Source organism: Moschus berezovskii, chromosome 16, assembly GCF_049115385.1.
Source record: "Moschus berezovskii isolate FMDL1 chromosome 16, NW_MosBer_1.0, whole genome shotgun sequence".
In the NCBI taxonomy this organism is placed as follows: domain Eukaryota; kingdom Metazoa; phylum Chordata; class Mammalia; order Artiodactyla; family Moschidae; genus Moschus; species Moschus berezovskii.
In genome coordinates this window covers 17,082,250-17,105,833 of record NC_142475.1, presented here as the reverse complement: position 1 = coordinate 17,105,833, position 23,584 = coordinate 17,082,250, and the positions used below count along the sequence as shown (strand labels likewise).

The 23,584-nt window shown below is 37.1% G+C and overlaps 1 protein-coding gene across 7 annotated transcripts in view; it reads right to left on the bottom strand.

Annotated features, from left to right (window-relative positions):
• VPS13B (vacuolar protein sorting 13 homolog B) overlaps positions 1-23,584 on the bottom strand; it is a 767,155-nt gene that overhangs the window by 168,114 nt on the left and 575,457 nt on the right. For 6 of the 7 annotated variants that reach the window (XM_055431817.2, XM_055431818.2, XM_055431811.2 and 3 more), the window contains exon 36: positions 5,867-6,262. In XM_055431817.2, the coding sequence (XP_055287792.2) occupies positions 5,867-6,262 (396 nt within the window). The remainder of the gene's footprint in view (positions 1-5,866; positions 6,263-23,584) is intronic. The other variant, XM_055431816.2, reaches the window with a different exon arrangement.

Below are 23,584 nucleotides of genomic sequence, written 5' to 3'. Positions count from 1 at the left end.
TATTTAAAGGCTTCCCATTAAAATCCAAAGCAGTAAACTTAGTAACCTCATAGAACTAAAAAAAAGTACATGAATAACAAAAATCACGTGACAATAAAAAAAAATACCCACATAAACCCTTTAGCACAAAAATTTTAAATATTCCAAATGAAAGATGTCAAGACTTAATATAATTTGGTTAAACAAAATAAAAAAATATGACCATAGAAATATGCCTGAACATCATGTATCTACCAGTGAGTTTTTTTTTTTTTAAATCTCAAACGTTAATTTTTTGCCTCTGTTTCTGAGGGAGTGAAAAAAGATAACTTCTAAGATAGCAGTACTAACATTATTTATTATTGTCCAAAATTCTATCTAATCATATATTATTGATAACAATTACAGCCAAGAGAATAAAATCTGTACGTTGGGATTTCTTTTCCATTCCATATAATTTCTAAGAGAGAGGACAAGAAAAATACTCATCAAGAGACTTAGGCATTTACCTTCTTTATTTCCCACTGTATTAGAGGAAAAAATAATGGGACATTATTTGGAAAAAAAAAAAAAAGTTATGAGAACGTTACTTTTTCCACCTATTTCCCATTCAATTTTTAGAACATCCTATGGTTTGTGAATGTCTCAGTAGTTCACCATTATGCACAGAAAAATATCATCATTCAAAAAAAATCAGTAATTCACAGATAATTTAAGAGCAAAAAAAGGGGGACAGGCCAGTCCATCAGTAGCAACTTTGAACCTTGTTATAAAGTAATAGGAGGGAATCTGACCAGGATTAATAGTGGTCCTCAGTGCTGGGATGAGGGGGTGTCAGGTTTCACAGACTCTAGGCCATCTGTTCTGCCTGCCTACATTTTACTTCTGCAAAACTATAAACGTACCTCTACCTCAGGGACTATAGAGAGGCATTAGAATTCTTCTGCTTTTCATTATCACAAGATTCAGTAACTCATTTCATTGTCAAGATAATCCCCTTTTACTCTTTCTTTTGCGCTTGGTGGGTATGCCAAAATGACAAATAAAACCCCAGATGTTACAGACCCAATGAGGTCTCCACCTTTCCTTGAGTGTTGGGTTTAAGCTACTTGAGACACGGTGTCAAATATGACAGGACCCTGATGCCCACACCCAATATTCATTAAGGTTTGTTAGTGATTTGTATAGCTGTCTACAAGCTGTACTTCCACTTCAGTCCTCAGTGGCTGTTTAAAAGTTAAGTGTGTCCTCTGGCTTGAACTGTTGAAGAATTCATTTCCTATTGTTCAGGCATTGGAAAAAGATGCTATTTCTTTCGAAAAGTAACAAAAATCTTTGGGGTGTTGTAAATGGCTTGTTATTGCAATATCTTATTTTAGGTAGTCATATTTAATTTAATGTTTTATTTCCCCTCAGGCTTGCTTGCATTTCTACAGCATCCACTGGCTATGACAACGCCTTAGGAGATTGTCCTCAGGAGAGTCAGTTGACTCTGGAATGAAAAGCTGGAGCTCCGCTCTGTATCAATTAATGACCTAGTTTCACTTTTCAGGACATGAAAAGGAGCTTTAGTTCTTTACATTTTTATTGGTCCTGAATGCAGCGAACATGAGAAGAGGTATTTGTATCCGTGAGGAATAATGTGGTTATGCTTGCTTGCTTTCTACTTTTTGTTTATACACAAAGATAAGTACATATGGATGACAGAGGCTGGGGTAGTGAAAGTTATTTAAACCACAGCTCTCTGACTAGGAATTCAACTTATTGCTTTCTGCATGGATGAAAGTCCCCTAAGTCCCTATGGAAAAGGGATTCTTTCAATGTTTCCTTGATTCGGACTAACATGCCAGTCAAGATGGCCTCACTCAGGCTCTTCCCCAGCCCTCTGTGCCACCTAACTTGTTCATGCTCTATTCTCCCTTTTCCTCACCTACAGGGAGCTTGCTAATAGACGTGCCCCTAAGAAAGAGCAAGGCAGCTTAAGCCCAGCTATTTCACAGCCTGAATTGTGTACCCTTGTTTGCCGAAACCTAAGAAGTGCCGCCCTAATAGAGCCATAATTTACTCTGACAAGGAGAGCTAAAGTTTGCAGCTCACTCTCCACCCTGCCTGTGCAAAGTGCTACACTGCTGGTTCAGAATTTCTAAATACATACTTAAGGTTTCTCCAAAACGCCATACTTCAAGCGGCAAAAAAAGACAGGATGTGTGTGTGTGTATGGGGGGCGGGGGTGTTATGTTTTTTAAGAAGAACATAGTACAGAATGGGCCAGATTTAATGGACAGTAAAACGTCTGCCTTAAAATGTTTCAGAAAATAAGATAAAAATTTAAAACAAGATTAATTTCATTATCAATAATATAGTCATAGAAAATTTTGTAGCATTATACACAATCATAGAAATTTTGGGGATTATACACTGATTTAAAAAAATACAAGCACTACATCTTGTATGTAAAGCTCTAAAATCAGAACTTTAGGGCCATTTTACCAAAGACACATGGGAGAACATAAGTATTCTAGCAGAAATACGAGTTGGGTTATTATAAGTCACTGCTACACTAGCATCTGTAGAATGGAATTTAAAAAAAAACCCACGTCCCTTGAAACTCGGATAGTTTAGGGCCACGGAATAGTACAGAAGTCTAAGAAGAACTCACAGACTTTCTTTTAAAGTGGAAAATAATTAACCATTTCATTCTGTTTCAAATGATGAAAACATTTCAGTGAATAATCTGTACATATTTTGTTGTAAAAAACAGTAAATGAACATAAAAGCATCTCAGATTTAAATGTACTGAGAATGTCATGGGCAAGAACATTAACTTTTCTCTCTCATTCTTTTATTACTTCCTTTCTGCACACACTTTCCATAAGCTTATGACGGTTTAGATGATAAAAAAAATATAATCATTAGGCAAACTCAAATATTTTTTGTACTTTTCACAAGTGAAGAAACATGCCTACGACACATTCCCAATTGTGTTTCTCTAAATTTTACTTAGAATGTAAGATTCCTCTAGCATTACAAATCTATTTCAGCTCCTAAATTAAAACTCATCTGGAAAGGACTGTTTTACCCTGTTTATATAACATTGTCACATAAAGAGTGTTAAAAAAAATATTTCACTAAAAATAGCTTGCGTAAGTTAGGGATTAGAGTAGTTTCTGCTGCTATAATTGTTCCTTTGTAGTTTTTTCCATGATGTTTTTGCACAGTGTTTTTGACTGTGTTTATTAAAGTCAGCACATCAAAAAGGATCAAAGAGAAAGTGAGTGAGAACCAAAGAAACCCCAAGTGTGTTGTCTCATTGGGGAGTTATGCAGATTCGCATAAACAAGTGCAAATTGTTGAGGTTTTAATGAAAATTTTCTACAATTATTTTATCTTAAGTCATTCTATACAATAACATCTGTACAGCAGATGGCTATGCTGTACCAAGGCAATGCTCCTTTTTCTTTCTCTGTTTAATAGTACATCTGAGATGACTACTTTTGTCACTGTGCTCAATTTGGTTCAGCAAATAATTTGAAAAGTGCAGCTGCTGCAGATGGTCACAATAGTTATATAAACTGTAAAATCAAAGACACAGTTAAGTATTTCTGTATTAGATTCAAACTATAAAAATCTGACATTAACTCCATTGGGCTCAAAGATACACTATAAAAACTTTTGGTTGCATATAGAACGATGTCACTGGAAAATACAAAAAGAAATACGACTACTGGTAGGACTTTTTTTTTTTGGCTGGGAAATACTTTTTACAACTTACCAAAAATAAACCTTGAATATATATTTGTATATATTTCATCCAAGTTGCAAAGCATGAATTTTTAAGATATGTAAATGTACAATGAAATGAATGTTCAGAGCTTAAATTATATCTTACTTCTAAAAAATTTTCCTTGGTAGAAAATCAATGTCTGAAAAATACATAGTAATCTCTTAATTATAATTTCCTAGAAATCAACCTACAGCAATAACTACAGCTTTCAATCTCACTTCACTTAATCATAATTTATTTGCCAACTTTGTTTTCTTTTTTTCGAGCATGCCATCACATCAAGCAGAAATGTACATAAAACAGATTTGGTGTTTGTTACACTCATGATAAAACGATTTCTATCCATATTAATTAAATGGCTAACTTCAATCTGATTTGATTTGCTGATGCAAATAACTATTTAAGAACATTTGCTGGACACTACACATTATAGTTGTATAAAGTATTTCTTAGTCAAGGCTATAGTTTCTACTGCATTTAACTAGATTTAAGAGTTATAACTATAAAAAGAATGGGGTACTAAAGGGAAAAAATTACACAACCAGAATGTGTCTACTACTTCGAAAAGGTCAGTGAGAAGATTTTAACTATATTTTAGAGAAACTACTGAGAACAGACACTGTTAAAAGTGGATAAAATATGAATAGCAAATGAATGAAACAAGAAATGAGGATGACTGAACACAGTGCATATTAAATGCTTTCATTCTACTTCAGCCCTAACCTTTCCTTGCTATGATTCAGGTACAACTGGAATGGCGTGGGAATGGTCCTAGTGTGGTCTGGGTTGTAATTTATTTGTGGATAAATCAGACATTGCAGTCTGCAGTGCTTCCTAGTCTTTCATGTACCATGGACCTTACATTTTTCATTTCTAACTTTTAAGACAATAAAAAAAAATACAGTGCTTTTAAGCTGGCTTGGTCACAAATACTTCTGGTGAGAAAGAAATAAATCATTTATTTTCTGGCCTAAAATTCATACTTCTTAACTACAAAACTCCTTCTTTATCTCATCAACTACTGTGCCCAAATTGACTATACAATTAGTACCCAGCTGCCACATTTTAGTAAGCAACTAAGTTGCATACAGTTTCAGGATTTACTTTATCCCTATACTACCCCTCCAGCCCCACTTCTTCCCTCCAAATTAAAGTGGAAAAAATGTTTTCCTTTTGCTACTTTTACTCTCAGAGCAGAGCTTCTTGCTTCAGCGCACTGCACTTTAACAGCAGCAGTTTCTGTAATTGAAAACGGTTGTTCCCCACTTGCACCTTGTTTCTTCTCTTCCCCTCCTCACATTCCTTCTACCTGCTCTTTTTGATTCAGTGTGAAAAAGCACAGAACAATCTAGGCACGGTAACAAAAGAGGAAAATGCAGACGCCACTGCCCGTTAATTTCGCACCTCTCCACTCATCAAGGACATTCACTTGCCAGGTCCAGGCTCCTCTGCTCAGCTAGGCACTGAAGCAGGGCCTTTCCTTGCAGGTGCTGCTGTCTGAGAATCTTCAGTGGCACTGTCTCGGCAAAGTTGAACCTTGGCTTCTATTACTTTTGGTGTAGCATTTCTGCCACCAGAGCAATTAAAAAAAAAAAAATTGTTACCAGTGACTTAATGGAGCACATCGGAATCACCTGTAGGGTTTGTTGGAAGATGTTTTTCTGGGCACCATGCCCAGAGTTTCTGATTCAGTAGGTCAGGAGTAGAGTCAGAATTTGCGTTTCTAACAAGCTCCCAGATGCTGCTGGTTCCGAGACTACACTTTGAAAGCTACTACTTGGATGGCTTGCAAAACCTGATACTTACTCTGTTCTTCCACTATAGCTGTGTTAGGTAAAAAGAAATTTAGGAATGAACAGTTATAAAGACGTCTGTAGGAACACGCCTGAACAGGTAGACAGGAACATGTTAGGGCATAAAATATTTAGGTTTAAATAATTTATTGTAACACTTTCTTTTAAATAAGGCAACAAACAAGAAATGTGCCCATTTCTAATGGTTCTTGAAACTTTTTGCCTCTACATAATACAAACCTTCAACATTATGCACTTTTAGATGTTAACAAGTCATTGGCCTCTCTCTTGCCCCTTTACTGTGACTTACCAGGTACTTTCTGCGCTGCTTTGACATTAAGGCTTCCTCTGAGGGTGGATAAAGATGCCAACAGGCATGGTTTATTAGGATGGGGGACAGTTTCCACGGAGACCACAATCTGAGTAGTATGAACAGAAATTTTTTGAAAGCAGGAAATCGTTCTCCATATGTTCTCTTGAAATGGAATCTTTTGTGCTCCATCACCATGAACTTTAAGCTTAGATAACTTTCCACGGTAACATTTGGAGGCTGGAAGTGCATCCTTATTCAGCATGGTGTCTGACGGGGCTGAGGACACTTTGCTGTGTACATTTTTTATCTTCTTCAAAAAATGGTTTATTTGATCCAACTTGGTAAAACTCAGGTTTGCTTTCAAAGGCTTTGATATATCCAAGTTGATGTCTGCTGTAGAAGTGAAAAGGGTAAGAAAATTATTGAAGCTCGCTTATTGCAAATAAGCCTTTACTTCCCTGTCAAACTCCTATTTCAGTTTCCCAACACCTGTACTGTGGACTCATTAGGATGCCAGATGTTATAATTCTTTTACTTACCACCTATTCTTTCCATGTAGTTACTTGAAGGAACACTTTTCCTGCACTACTCCCTTGCCTACATTCCTGTTCCAATCCATGTGACTGTCTGTCTGTTCCTGACAGACCGAAGGCCACATCTACCTTCTACCTGGAGTCAAAGTTGAGCAGTCTTTCCAGTTTGTTACTGGACTGACATTCTTCCTTCTGAGGTTAAAAGGACCTCTCTTAGTACCCAGCACAACGTTTGACACAAATACTGGTATTTGTGTCAAATAAATAATCTGTCCAACTGATTAACTGAAGTAGCCTCCCCACCACTGTCTGATAAAGTATATACACAAAGCATTTGTTTCTCCTCTGCAACCCGCTAAAACCCAGAAAAGTCCCTACATCTTTCCCTGTACTCTGTGTTGAACAAGTTTCAAATATCTCATCCAATGTAGCCTGGGTAGACTGAGATCTCTTAAACTCCATTTTACATGTATCACACACCAGATGTTGTCCCTATTTGTCACTTAATCACCTGACATTAAGACTTTTCTGTTTTTGCATTCTCACTTCCGTTTTTGTCGACAATAAAATGGAAGACTATAAGGGTCATGAAAGCAGAGTATGGCACTCATCTTTATACCTAGTGACTGGAACAGTGTGTTTCTCATATGTATGTGTTCGGTAAATGGTTGAGTTTAACTGAACCTAATTAAGTATTCTTTTCACTGGAGCCTGATATGATACAAGACATAATCATAGATGAAGTTGCTGCTGCTGCTGCTGCTGCTGAGTCACTTCAGTCGTGTCTGACTCTGTGACCCCTTACACGGAAGCCCACCAGGCTCCCCTGTCCCCAGGATTCTCCAGGCAAGAACACTGGAGTGGGTTGCCATTTCCTTCTCCAATGTGTGAAAGTGAGAAGTGAAAGTGAAGTCGCTCAGTCGTGTCTGACCCCTAGCGATCCCACGGACTGCAGCCTACCAGGCTCCTCCATTCATGGGATTTTCCAGGCAAGAGTACTGAGCAAATTATCAAGCAAACAAAGTTCATATTCTGTTTTCAACAGAAGGACCTCTGCTCATCTTCTTCAGATCTCAGCACCTTAGGGTTTCCTCCTGGCTACCCAGGCTTCCTCTTGTGTGCCTTTCCTTGGGTTTCTTTAATCAGACTAAGCAAAATTCTGAGAGTACTGCTTCTAGCTAATTGTCCACTGGAAAGGGTCGGACAGTTCAATCAACCTTCAGAAATTAAAATATTCTCTGTTCCCTATATTTATTTAAGCAGGAAAAAACACCCTAATTTAAAGAAATTATTAACATCTTTATTGACATATTAACTCACATATCCATACAATTTACCATTTAAAGTGTACAATTCAATAGTTCTTATTATGCTCACAAGATTGTGTACTAATCACCACTACCTATTCCAGAACATTATCACCACCACTGCCATTTAGCAGTCCCTAACTGCGATACTTTGGCTACCTCATGCGACGAGTTGACTCACTGGAAAAGACTCTGATGCTGGGAGGGATTGGGGGCGGGATAAGAAGGGGACGACAGAGAATGAGATGGCTGGATGGCATCACCGACTCTGTGGACATGAGTTTGAGTGAACTCCGGGAGTTGGTGATGGACAGGGAGGCCTGGCGTGCTGTGATTCATGGGGTCGCGGAGAGGCGGACACAACTGAGCGACTGAACTGAATTGAACTCATTCCCCACTTCCAACCCTCAGGCAACCAATAAGCTAATTTCTCTCTCTCTAGAGTGCTTATTCTGGACATTTCCTAGAAACTGAATCACATAAAATCTTGCTTTTTGTGTCTGGTTTCTTTCAGTTAACATAATAAAAATTTTTAAGGTTCGTTTGTGTTGAGTCATATGTCATCAGTACATCATTCCTTTTATATGACTGACTAATACTCCATCGTGTGGATAAACTGTAGTATACTGCTTATTCATGATCAGTTTGTGGACACTTGGGTTGTTTCTACTTTTTGGTTATTAATGAATAATATTGCTGGGGCTTCCCAAGTGATGCTAGTGGTAAAGAACCCGCCTGCCAATGCAGGCAGACAGACATGAGACACAGGTTTGATCCCTGGGTGGAGAAGATCCCCTGGAGTAGGGCATGGGAACCCACTCCAATGGAGAATCCAATGGACAGAGGAGCCTGGTGGGCTCCAGTCCATAGCATCACATAGAGTCAGACACAAGTGACTTAGCACGCATGGATAATACTGCTGTGAACATTAATATGCAAATTTTTATATGAATATGTTTTCAATTCTTTAAGGTATCTACCTAGAAGTGAAATTGCTGGGTTATATTTGATTACGGCAATCCTAGTGGGTGTGAAGTGGTATCCCATTGTGATTTTGATTTGTGTTTTCTAAATGATTAATGATGTTGAGCATTTTTTCATATGCTTATTGGTGATGTGTATATATTCTTAGAAAAATGTCTATCACCTTTGTTCATTTTTAAATTGGGTTTTTTGTCTTCTTATTAAAGAGTGTGAGTCTTTTACATTGATATATTCCAGACACAAGTCCCTATCAGACATAGGATTTGCAAATAGTTTCTCCCATTCTGTGAACTGGTTTCTGTGATTGTGTCCTTTGCAGCACAACAGATTTTAATCAATTTTGTGAAGTCCAACAGATTATTCTGTTTGAGCTTCTGGTGACATCAAAAAATCACTGCTTTATCCAAGGTGATAAAGATTCACAGTTATGCTTTCTTTTACAAGTTGTATAGTTTTACCTCTTACATTTAGGTCTATAATTCCTCTCAAATTAACTTTTCTGTTTTGTGTGAGGTAGGGGTTCAACTTAAACTTTTTTTTTTTTGCATAGGGAAATCCAGTTACACCAGCATCATTTTTAAAGGCATTATTTTTGACTTGCAGAACAGGTTGGTGGGAAAAATATTTTAGGGTACTGCATGATTCAAATGACTCATACATCGTCCTGCTCTGCCTGCAAATTCTTTTATCTGGGCTTCTAAATTTTGTGACCTCACGGAAAATAATACCACCTTTTACCACAATGAAAAAAACGAGCAGTCTTAACAGATGATAGTGGCAACAGAAAAACTAAACAAAGCTAAAGTTGAAAGAAGACTCAGATAGGGCCAGAAGCTATCTGCTTTTGCCTGGATTCATGAGATTTAAACTAAGGGTCAGAAGTAGCCATAAAAACAATTTATTGACTTACTCAGGAATTTGCCCAAATACCTACCTATACCAACTGCTGAGCCTAAGGGATCCACTTTCCCTGACTGTAGATTGGGAAAACATCCATAGAATGGTATGCATGAGAGCTGCTGAGTGCTATCTCAATATGGATTCTTCTATCTCAGACACGGTGATCCCAGGGCACAAGAAAAACAAGAAAACCCAAACTATTTATCTTTGGTTATTTGCCTAATTTGTCCTTTGAGACTTTGAGTCATTTCTTCCCGAAAAACCTTTCTTGATCACTGTGGCTGACTGAGGTGCCTCTCATTCATTGCTTCCAGAATATCCTGACTGTGTCATCATCAGGTATCTATTTATATTATTTTTATAGCTACTGCTTAGAGTCCAGATAACTATGAGCTCCTGAAAAATAAGGACTGTTCTACATCTTAATATTCTGAGTGCCTAGGTGGTGCTAGTGGTAAAGAACCCACCTGCCAGTGCAGGAGATATAAAAGATGAGGGTTCAATCCCTGGGTAGGGAAGATCCTCTGGAGGAGGGCACACAGCAACCCACTCCAGTATTCTTGCCTGGAAAATCCCATGGACAGAGGGGCCTGGCAGGCTACAATCCATGGGGTCACACAGAATTGGACATGACTGAAGTGACTTAGTATGCATGTAAAAGTACAAAATGGATATTTAAATGATGTAATGCAGGGGAAAAAAAAAAAAGGAATGGATTTTTTCTTCCTACTGAACTCCCACAGGCTCATCAAGTCAATTCATCCAGAACAATCCATTACCTCCTCTCATTGTTGGTTCTTATTGTTGTTTAGTCCCTAAGTTGTGTCCAACTCTTTTGTGACCCAGTGGATGACAGCCCACCAGGCTTCTCTGTCCACGGGATTTCCTCTCACACATGCTATGGTCTCTGTCTCAGTTAATAACTCTAATCTACCAACTGGCTCAAACAAAAAAATCTGAATTTTTGACTCATTTCATTCCCTCTTTTCCTGGTCCAAATCTACTCAATGATTAAGTTCTGTCAATTTTATTTCCAAAATAATTGCCTGAATCCAATCTCTTTCTCTCCAGCATTCGAACCACTCCCCATTTTTTTCCCTTCATGCCTTTGATATTCTTCAGCTAATATAAAGCCTCCTAAAAAGGTTTCTCTGTCTAGACCGATTCCTGTTAATCCAGGCTCCAGAGTAATTTCCAAATGATTTGTTTCAAATGTGATCCTGACTGGTTCACTATTGCTTAAAACTGTGTAATGGCTTTTATCTATGGGGTAGAAGATGAAGCTCCTTACAATGGAAAAAAAAAAGATCCTGCCTTTTCTTATCCACAGCCATTGCCTGCCTCCAGAAATATCAAAGAGTTTACAGAGCCCACATCCCCCAGCCTGTGCGATGTCATACCATCAGGCCTTTGATCATGTTGCTCCTTGGTCTAATGTACACTTTCTTTGCCTAATGCCTAATCTCCAGGAAAATGCTCAACATTTTCTCCAAGAAGTAGTTCCACAAAGCTGGTCCTGCCTAAGTATCTTTTGTGAGATTATGTCTCCCACCAGTAGAGAAGATCCTTGAGTATATATTTTTCATCTTTAATACCTAATGTTGGGCCTCAAACTCAGCATGAAGCACTTATTTGGTGACTTCGTGTTGGAGCACCTCAGAACTCTCTAATCTGGTTCTGTGGGAGGCAGAATTCTGAAGATGACCCCCTTCTCCCAAGATTCCTGTCCCCTGATTATTGACTCAAACACTAAGCCAGGTACTGCTGTGCTGGAAGGGATTTTATAGGTGTGATAAAAATTCCAGGTAAATTGAATTTAAGCCCAAGATTACCTGGTGGGCTGATCTATTACTCGAGCCTTTTACAAAGTACAAGGAAGAGGCAGAAGGGGACATCAAGAGAGATCTGAAATGGGTCTATGATCTGTCATTGCTACTTTGAGAATGGTAGGGATCATGTGAGAAGGAAAAGGTGCCCTATAGGTGAGGGATGGAGGCACTGGGCATTCACTAACAAGGAATTAAGGACCTGAGTCCTACAACCACAGGAAGTAGATTATCCAACAGATGGAATGAGTTTGGAAGTGGAATCTTCTGCAGAGGTTCTAGTTTGAGCCCAGCCCAAATGACATTTTGATTTTGGTTTTGTGAGATTCTGAGCAGAGAATACAGCTATTTCCAACTGGACTTCTGACCTAGAGGACTGAGACAATAAATCTGTGTTGCTATAAGCTCATTGGAAAAGACCCTGATGCTGGGAGGGATTGGGGGCAGAAGGAGAAGGGGACAACAGAGGATGAGATGGCTGGATGGCATCACCGACTCGATGGACATGAGTTTGAGTAGACTCCGGGAGTTGCTAATGGACAGGGAGGCCTGGTGTGCTGTGATTCATGGGGTCGCAAAGAGTCGGACACAACTGAGCGACTGAACTGAACTGAAGCCACTATATTTGTGGTAATTTGTAATTCATCAATAGAAAACCAACACAAATTCCATATGCTAATATGGAGTATTTCCAGTTTCTAATGTGATTATAAATAAAGTTTCAAGGCCTAGGAATGTTTGCCCTAGCTTCTTTTACCTTTACCTTCCAAAGCAATAAATTCTAATATACTTTGCTTTTTCTCTTTGTTAGTTGCCAACTCCCTTTCTTTAAATATCATTTCAGGGTTCCAGGAAAGATGGAACTATAATATCTGGAGATACTACATCTTAAAAAACAAACAAACAAAAACCTACAGAGAGCAGCTATTTGAAGACTCGGAAAAGTAAATGGTAACAGCTAGATTGAGGAAGATGACTAAATTTCAAAATACCACCAAAATGGTAGTGAATTTTTCATTTATTCTGGCAATATTCTATAGTCTAGGGCAGCCAAAAACCTGAAGGTGTGTATCAGGTGTGGATAGAGGGAGTAGTCAGAAAAAGCCTCTATTTCTGGCTTCAGTAGTGGGAAGGGAATTCCTAATGCCCATAGAGACTACGAAGATCCCTCATTTTTTCTTTCCTATTCAGAAAATAGGAGACAATATACTTAAATCCATTTTATGAAACCATCATTACCGATACCAAAACCAGACAAAGATAATAAAAGACAACTACAGACTAGTACAGTATCCATTAATTTCCCAAAGCAATATCAAGAACAGTCCACATACATCATCATTAGGAATTAGAAAAGTACAAATAAAAATGACAATGAGATATCTATTAAAACGGCTAAAATAAAAAAAAACACTGACAATATAAGCTGCTGGAAACGATATGGAACTGGTGGGACCCTCATACATTGCTGGTGTAATGTCAAATGATACAGGCAATTTGGAAACATTTTAGTAGTTTCTTTTGTGTGTGTGTGTGTGTGTTAGTTACTCAGTCACGTCCACCTTTTTGTGACCCCCATGGATAGCAGCCTGCCAAGCTCCTCTATCCATGGAATTCTCCAGGCAAGAATACTGGAGTGGGTAGCTATTCCCCTCTCCAGGTAATCTTCCCGACCCTGGGATCAAACCCAGGTCTTCTGTATTTCAGGAAGATTCTTTACTGTCTGAGCCACCAGAGAAGCCCCTTCTTATGATTTATATGACCCACCAATTCCACGCCTAGGTATTTATCATAGAGGAATGAAACTTATAATCACATAACTACTTGTACACAAATGTTTAAAGTAGCTCTATTCATAATCACCAAAATTGGAAACAACTTATATGCCCTTCAACGGATGAATTCTTATATGGCACATCCATAAAATGGAACACTACCCAGCAATGAAAAGCAATGTACTACTGACAGATGCAGCAAATCTCAAGGATAGCACGTGAGTTAAAGAAGCTGGACTGCACTGAATCTCAAGGGTAGCATGTGAGTTACAGAAGCTAGTCTGAAAAGGTTACGTGCTGTATGATTAGATTTGTATGACATTCTCAAAAAGACAAGACAGATAAAAATCCTAAAGTGATGGAAAGCAGTAATTATCAGAGGTCAGGGCTTACAGGCAAGTGTGATTACAAGGACTGCCATGAGAATTTAAGGTGGCAGAGCTGTTCTGTATCTTGACTGTGGTAGTGGTTACATGAATCTGTTCATGTACTAGAATTCACAGAACTATGTACCAATGAAGGCCATTTTATTTTTTTTCTCTTTTATTTAAAAAATAAAAAAAGAAAATTCTTTCAATGACTGTCATATGCATGACAGGACAGTTTTTCCACCCCCTTTACCTTTTACCCTCACATGTAAAGGGCTGGACTATGTGTGCCCTGATGTCTAGGGGAAGCCCTTAGTGTTAACCAACTTTGTACTGGGCCAGTTTTTCAGGTTTACTTTCCATTCTCCACAGCCCTTCCAACAGTGTAGCAGAACACTTACACTAATACCTTTAATGGTGAGATCAGGGTGCCCTTTCTGCAGAAGATGAAAAAGATAAAATGCTACTCCTAAATGTTACAGAAGCCATAGGATAATTTCTGATCTTACTGACACCAAATACTGTGGCACACGAAAATTAGAGGCTTTAATTAAACAGCTAGACTAGAATCAGTTAAACCAGTAAAACTGAAAACCACAGGTCAGTTTGGCACCATCTCAAGTAGTTTAATTAGGAAAGAGAATATAGTCCTTCCTAGGTCTTGGCTCATATTACAAAATAAGTTTTAAAAGAAGAAGTCAAAATCAGTAGAAGTCAAATGCTGATAATTCAGAAAAAGAAATGTGTATTACAATCTAATCATATTTGTGAATTTCAACTATGAATCTATTTGAGTTACATTATCAACCTTATTCTACCAAATATGAACTTTAAAAAGTTTAAAAATCAGAAAGATCAATTTCCCAAAGCAACATCAATAACAGCTCACAGTATTTATTCAGTATGAGTTTAACAGCTCAAAATGGGTTAAACTTTTTGTGTCGTCTCCTGCACCTTCTGCACTGCAGGCGGATTCTTCATCACTGAGCCACCAGAGAAGCTACATACAAAGCACAAGCTATACGCAAAGCACAAGACAAGTGTTACGTTAACTTTTTGTAAGAGACGACTATATATTTAAAACATTTAAATAATTTCCATTTTAGACGGTTTCTGTATGTCTGTCTGCATACAGTGCAACCTTTGTGCGCGGTTGCCCTCCGCTGGTCCACAAAGACCCCCACCTCTCAGCTCCCTAGAGCTGGAGTGTTGAGCCACATTCTTTGCAAAACACAGCCTGTTCTATGTATAAACAGAGGGACCAGGGCAGTGCCATTGGACAAGTCAGACAATACTGCGGGTCAAGAGCCCAAAAAGCAGAGCTTACAATGAGGCTATTCCTTTCAAAGTACCAGGTCCACGAGGAGATCTGTAGCATGTACCAGAATGAGAAACACCACAAATGCAACAACACTCTTTATTGCTTGTAAAGTCCATCAACATGTGTGACTCCTTCAACTAAAATCACAAGGTCACTGTCACATCTGATAATTAAACAAATGTGTATTGTTACTTCTATTTCCTCGTATAAAATTAGACTTTGACATCCTTTAACTAGTAAGGTACTTTTTGGGGTAGAAAATTACTGTCATTATTATAAATATTTGTAGTTTCATAATGGTAGGAAAACTTATTTTTACAAATGGGAAAACTATGCAAAAAAAATCTTGTATTTTAAGCAAAAAATTGAGCAATGATTTTCTCATCTTCTTTTATACTTTAAAAAAATGATGAAAAACATTAACTTCACTATTAAGATGAAAACATTAAAGAAATGGACTATAAAAGTTTTATTCAACAGACACAGTTGGAACTATATAAAATGATGATTTACAAGAACTGGAAATATAACTGGATAAAGAACCAGGCACAGATTGTTAATGTGAATTTAATTCCACATTTATCCAATTATCATCAGATTCTTGTTTTAAAGGGTTTATAATTTTTTTTTTTTGGTAATCCTCAATGAACTTTAATAAATGGATTATTTTCAATGTTTAGATTTTAAGAATGTGTAGTAACAGTGAATTTCCCAGATGAGTCATCCATTTCTCTGCCAGATCTAATTTCTCACCATCTCCAGAACACATTCTATATCTTTAAGTTACCAAGTAAACCCATGCCTGTCAATTGTTAGACTCTAATTACCCTTCAAAACTTTCCTAAAGCTACCAGGAAACAGAATGATGGAATGATTATTGAGTTAAAAGGAGATTAGACAAATACAAATAAATTACACTTATTTTATGCTTCCATCACCCTAGGAGATGACTTAATAGGGAAAGGAAAAGAATCATATTGTAATAATGAAATCAGAGAGGGAATTCAAGCCCCAGAGGTGATTCCCCTAAGTTTATGTTAACGCACACCTTGTGGGGGACCAAACATCAATTGGAAAAGTTTCCCGAAAACTGTTCCAGCTATTTTCTCATTTAAAATGTTCCAACTTTACTTGACCCATTAGTCATCATATTACTTACATTTATGATGTATTTTGAAATCTATTACCCAAAACCCAATGGATTCAATATGGCTTGTTATACCAAATCATAACATTTATGAAAGAAAAAATTCTTTGTTAAGTGCTTCTTCCTTTGGAATTTTATTTGTAAAAGACAATTTTTTTTTTTTTTTAAAGACAAGTTGGGCTTGTTAGGAAAACAAGTCAGTGGCCATGGTGGCTATGTACAGACACAGGAATGACTGCCCCCCTCCACCACGGTAAATACAAATCAAAGAACAAATATTTAATCAAACGACTTTATGTGTTACTATAACTCTAAATAAAATATTTTTTATTATTAGGTCATGGTTCACAGTACACTTCCTTTTCTTATTCAGCAATTCAAATTCAGATTTTTGTTACAGTGTTCAAGTAAAGGTATTCATGATGATAATGGACAGTGGAGACTGAGTATTCACAGGTGTGAGAGTTAGAAAACTTGGAAAACTGCCCTTGACAATGAGATCAACGTGTTTTCATTGAAGGAGTGACATGTAAAGATCTCAGTGGTGGCAGACACTACGTGTGTCAGGTAACAGTGGTACACCAAATGGAACTGGTTGTAGGCTGACCCATGCACCGCTGAGGAGGCTCAGAGACACGACTGACACATGCCCTTGGGTCAGCCAGCAGCAGTTCATTGTGCTTATCACTGCGAACTGGGCATCATTATTACTAGCATAATTGCTCATGTACATATTCTTATCATCAAGCATTGACTTTTTTTTGACTATACTGTCCTACCCCCAAAAATCACAACACAAAAGTTCTGATTAAAGGGTAAATGAACGGGTTTTCTAAAATGAATTTATCAAACTGAGCTCATCTAAATGAGCTTCTCTCCCTCTAAGTAGCTATCATAGAAGACTAAGTACATTCCATGACTCTAATAATTGTGGCAGTGTTTTTGGTGCTCATTTCCTTTTTTTTTTCTTCCTATTTTCAATGATGGCATATACTCATCCTTAGAGACAGCATATCTGATTTTTAGGAACAGCCAAATGTTTTGAGAAGGAAGCAAGGATTCCAGACTGAGGAAAGATTAAAAACACAGCAAAGCCAATTTATAGAGACTACAACTGCCAATGATGAGACAATGTAAGCATTATTAAGAATAATGAATTCAGAGTAACAGCAAATAACAACTATTGATAAATGGCCAACAAGGGAATATTTAGAAAATTAACTCATTTCTCCTCAGTTTTATTGATATATGATTGACAAATAAAATTGTAAGATATTTAAACTGTACACTATGATGATTGATGTACACTATACACTGCAAAAAAGTTCCTCCCCATCTGGAAAACCAAATTTATTTTTTTAATGGGTAAATAAAGGGAAAGAAGTAAGCATTTTTCTTTCTTAGGTAAACAATTCTACTAAGCAATTGAATTAAAATGTTACTGTTTGCAACCTCTAATGACTTTACATATTTAGCGTCAATAACTATTAACATCACAAGAAGAAACCTTTAGACATTATGTGGCTCCTGATGGAATAATATAAAACCTTTTATAAAAGTCTTGCTAAAAATAAATAAATAAAATAAACAACCTGAATCAGACTGAGCCATCTACGAGTTTATATGCAGGAAATATACAGAATAGGGACAGACAAAATTCAAACTGTGTAAAAATTACATGAAAACTGACCTGGTTTCTTTAATATATTTGAATCATGCTCCCTGACTTCAGACTATAGTACCAAGCTACAGTAATCAAAATGGTATAGCACTGACACAAAAAGAGACACAGATCAACGGAAAAGGATAGAAAGCTCAGAAGTAAACCTATGTATTTATGGTCAATCTAAGATAAAGGAGGTAGGAACATACACTATGGAGAAAAGACAGTCTGGGGAAAATGCACAGCTATGTAAAAGAATGAAATTAGAACACTCTCTAACATCATATATAAAAATAAACTCAAAATGGATTAAAGACCTAAATATGAGACTGGGCACTATAAAACTCTTAGAGGGAAACATAGCCAGAACACTCTTTTACATAAATCATAGATATTTTTTTGGATCTGTTTCCAAGAAAAACAGAAACAAAGGCAAAAATAAACAAATGGGATCTAGTTAAACTTAAAAGCTTTTGCACATCAAAGGAAAGGATAAACAAAATAACCTACAAATGGGAGAAAATATTTGCAAATGATGTAATCAATAAGGGTTTAACTTCAAAAACATACAAACAGCTCATACAACTCATGTTGAAAAAACAAGCAACCCAATCAAAAAATAGGAATACCTAAATAGACATTTCTCCAAAGAAGACAGATGGCTGATAAGTACGTGAAAAGATGCTCAATATTGCTAATTACTAGAGAAATGTAAATCAAAACTACAACAGACACCATCTCACACTACTCAGTATGGTCATCACCAAAAAGTCTAGAGAGGGTGTGGAGAAAGGGGGCCCTCTGACATTGTTGGTAGGAAGGTAAACTGGTGACACTATGGAGAAGAGAATGGAAACTCCTTAAAACACTAAAAATAGATTTACCATATGATCCAGCAATCCCATATCTGGAAAAGATGAACACTCTAATTCAAAAAGATACATGCACCCAAATGTTCATAGCAGCACTATTTACAATAACCATGACATGAAAGCAAACTAAACGTACATTAACAGATGGATAAAGAAGATGTGATATAGGTATATAGTGGAATATTATTCAGCCATAAGAAGAATGAAATAATGCTATTAGCAGGAACATGGATAGACCCAGAGATGATCATACTCAGTGAAGTCAGACAAATACCATATGATATCACTTACATGTGGAATCTAAAAAAATGATGCAAATGAATTTATTTATAAAACAGAAATAGACTCACAGACATAGAAAACAAACTTAATTACCAAAGGGGAAATTAGTGGGGGGATGAATGGGTAATTTGGTTTAAATGATACACACTACACACACTATATAAAATAGATAAATAAGGACATATTGTATAGCACAGGGTACTATATTCAGTATCTTGTAATAACCTATAATGGAAAAGAATCTGAAAAAGAATATATTAAAAATATATATAGAGTTGAACCACTTTGCTGTATACCTGAATCACTGTAAATCAACTATACTTCAATAGAAAATAAATTGCAAGAGATGAAAAAAGAGAGGGGGAGACCTACTGATTGTGAAAGAAATTTCTTTTTTACAAAAGAAATTCGAAAGGCATAACCACTAGTGATGAGTAGACCTTATCTGGCTCTAGGTTAAGAAAACTAAACAAACAACAACCATATATGCCTACAAACACTGACACACACTATGAAATAATTAGAAATCTGAACACTGACTAGATATTAGATGATAGATGACGCTGAAGAATTATTCTCTCTAGGCTTGATAATTATAATGTGGTTATGTTTTTAAAAGTTCTTATCTTTATAGATACAAATTGAAATATTACAGGTGATATAATATGATGCATGGGATTTGCTTCAAAATAATACAGAAGGTGAGGAAATGGATAGGGTTATATATGAAACAATATATTGGCCATAAGTTGACAACTGTTTAGGCAAGAGTTTCTATATTCTATTCAGTCTACTTTTAAAATTTTTTTATTTTTTAAGCTTTATATTTTGTATTGGAGTACAGCTGACTAACAATGTTGTGACAGTTTTAGGTGAATAGCAAATGGACTCAGTCATATATACACATGTATCCATTTTCCCCAAAACTCCCCTCCCATCCAGGCTGTATTTGTATATGATATTTTCCATAAAAAATAGTTTTTAAAAGGCACAGAGATGAGAATGAGTGCAGCATAAAAAGTCACACTGGAGGATGATTTCAAACCATTTGCCTCCACACTCCTCTCTTCAGGGCCAATCAGTGACTCTGCTTCCAATTTCAAGGAGAAACTCATTAAATTTCTTTGGTTTCCTACTACCAAACTGAAAAAATACTTCCATATGCCATTCTTCCTTTGCTTCCTTAATTTGTTAAGGTAACACTGGTTCTTTCACATGTATGTTGGATTCTTCTCCTTCATTCTTTCTAAGGAACCCACCTTTATCTTTTCTCTTTTTAGTTTATCCACTTCTTCTCTCAACTGGATTCTTCTGGTTGATATTTAAACATGAGAAAATTCAGGTCTCGTTCATCATAAAAATAAAGCCCCAAACCACAATACAAAATGCCCTTTCATTTACAATAACCATAAATAGAGTATAACCTTTAAAAACTGTGAATCACTATATCGCCACTATATTGTACATCTGTAATTTATATAATATTGTGTATCAACTATACTTCAATTAAAAAAAAAAAGGAAGTAAAAACCAAAACAAAACGTTCCTTCATATTCTTCTTCTTCACAAACAAACTTCTTGGAAGAGTTATACTCTCTGCTTCCATTTATTTTCCTCCTGCTTACTCCTCAATTCATTGTAGACTACAGTCAATCCAGGTTAATCCAATGGGGTGAGGGGGTAATATTTTTAGCTATGATGTCTATAAATCCATTAGCTATTTTCAATTTCTCATTTTTCTGTAGCTTGTCTCACTACCTGACATTGTCCAGTACTTGTACACTGTTTTCTCTTGGCTTCTTTGACGTAGCACTCTCCAGATTTTCCTCTTAGCTCTGCTTTCTTTTAAGGCTCCTCCTTTTCCTCCTGGCCAGTAATTACTGATTGGACTTCTTCAGTACGAAGTCTTAGGCTCTTTTTTCCTACTTCCTCTCTTTTCCTTCTTCCTTTTTTCCATTCTGAGTAATAATCTCACCCGGGTCTGTGCCTTGAATCAGCACCCATATTCCCCCAAACTTTCAAAACATTTAATCCTTTACCACTAGTCAGACTTCTGTGTGAGTGACAGATATGTATGCACAATTACCAACACAGAACTCATGATCTCTCCCTACTCTCATACACAAACATAACAAACAAAATATACCTTTCCCCAAGCATTTTCTATAACATATCAGTCAATAGGATACCAGTTTGGGATGCCATACTAAAATACCACAAACTGTAAGATTAGACAACAGAAACTTATTTTCTCACAGTTCTAGAGCTGGAATTCTGAGATCAGGGAGTGAGCGGAGGTTGATTTCTGGTGAAGGCTGTCTTCTGGGCTTGCATGGCTGTGTTATTACTGTGTCCTCACATGGCAGGGAGAGACAGAATGACAGCAAGTTTTCCAGTGTACTAATCCCACCATGAGGGCCTGATCCTCACTACCTCATCTAAATAGAACTACCTCCTAAAGACACAGCACAGTGGGGACTAGAGCTTCAACATATGAATTTTGTGGGGACACAATTCAGTCCACAACACCATATTCCTTCAGTTAGATCAGTCAGGAACCCTTGTGAGTGAGTGAAGTCGCTCAGTCGTGTCCAACTCTTTGCGATCCCATGGACTGTAGTCTACCAGGCTTATCTGTCCATGGGACTTTCCAGACAAGTGTACTGGAGTGGGTTGCCATTTCCTTCCCCAGGAACCCTTAAGTCATCCTTAAACCTCTCTTACACAACATCCCCTCTACTCTAGTACCAGTCTATGGATTCTGCCTCCATATTTATCTACCAAATCTTTCACTTTTCCCCATTTCTATTACCATTCCATGACCCAACTTATTATCTCTCACCAGTACTACTGCAATATTCTGCTAATTGGTTGCTTGCCTCTACTCTAGCTCTTCTTATCTATTCTTTATCCTGCAACTAGAATAATTTTTTTTCAAAATGAGAACATAACCATATCAATAAACACTCATACCTCCTCTCTCCCCATCACATATATCTCCTACTTAAAATTCTTCAGCGGTTTCCCAGTGCTCTAAAGATAAAAATTCCCCAATCCTTTATTGTGGCCTAGAAGGCCTGGCCTCTACCTCTCTCTATAGCCTCACCTCCTCCGACTGTTCCTTCTCTCTTACTTGTTTTCATTTCCTTCAGTATGCCACGATCGCCTTCCTCACAGGGTCTTCTGCATACATTCTGTCAGAAGATTGCCATTCCCTCCATGTCTTTGGTTAACTCCCTTTTGTTCAAGTGTCTGAATTCAGCTCAGAGAAGCCTCCCTAAATCTCTACTCTTTTATAAATCCAAAGAAGTTTATGACACTTGTATTAGCTTATAATTATATAATACTCTGGATGACTACTTGCTAATCAAATCCTGTCCTTTCTACTAGATTTCTTGAGATTTCTCAAGAAATTGAGATTCTTGAGATTTCTTGAGAGAAATTACTGTGTATCTTTTGCTTACCACTGTAATTCCAAGGCTTAGAAGATTATTTGGAATATTAAAATTGCTCATAAACACTTGCTGTGAAAAATAAATGAAGAGTTCCATTGGAGATTACAGACACCATTTTAGAATTTGCAGGAATCTTAGGACAAGTCTCTTATGATACAGAAGAAAATACTAGGGTTCAAAGAAGAAAAATGATCTCACTTAGAATTACTTTCTTAGTGATAGTAAGCCTGGATTGTCCAGATGACACCAGGTTAGATTCCCGAAGTCAGAGGACAGTTACGATTTGATTAATTGAGGGAGGTGTGTGGTCAAGATTCCTATGAGTTTGCAGAGGAGAGAAAAGGATTGAGTAAAAGAAAAATATGAAATGAGGGTCACCAGTAGATAGACAGAAGAAGTAATGAGGGCATAGGTAGGTGGCAGGTATAATGGAGAACCATTTCAAAGGAAAAACTAAAAAGGCTTGAATGAAAAAGGGATGAACTGAAGGTGACAGTAAAATTGTAGAAGACATGAACGGAACAATGTTGCCATCACTAGCAAATGTAAAGAAATTTGAATACTGTACTGAGAAGGAGCTAATAAAAAAAACAATTTGTGACTTAACGTGAAAAAGTTAAATTTTAAATAACTAAACACATCTCACAGGGAGATGAAGAAATAGTCCTGAAGGTGGATAATGAATCAAAATTAGAAATAAGCATTGGAGGTTGTAGGCATAGAAGAGATAGCTGAGGTTATTGTCTGTACAAAGAACAGAAGACTGAAGACAAAATTCAACAACTTTATGATAAAAACACTCAAAGTGCGTATAAAGGGAACACATCTCAATAAAGTACATTTATGACAAATCAATGGGACTTTCCCAGTGGCTCAGTGGTAAAGAATCCACCTGCAATGCAGGAGACACAGGAGATGTGGGTTTGATCCCTGGGTCGGGAAGATCCCTTGGAGGAGGGCATGGCAACCCACTCAAATATTTTTGCCTGGAGAATTCCATGGACAGAGCAGCCTGGCAGACTACAGTCCACAGGGCCGCAAAGAGTCGGACATGACTGAAGTGACTTAGCACTCATGCGTGCATGACAAACCCACAGTCAACATAATACTCAATGGTGGAAAGTTGAAAGTCTTCCTGCTAAATTCTAGAAGAAGACAAGGGAGTCCACTCTCATTGCTTCTATTTAACATAGTATTGGAAGTCCTAGCCAAAGCAATAAGAAAAGAAAAAGAGGTATTCAAATTGGAAGGGAGGAGGTAAAACTGTCACTATGCAGATGAC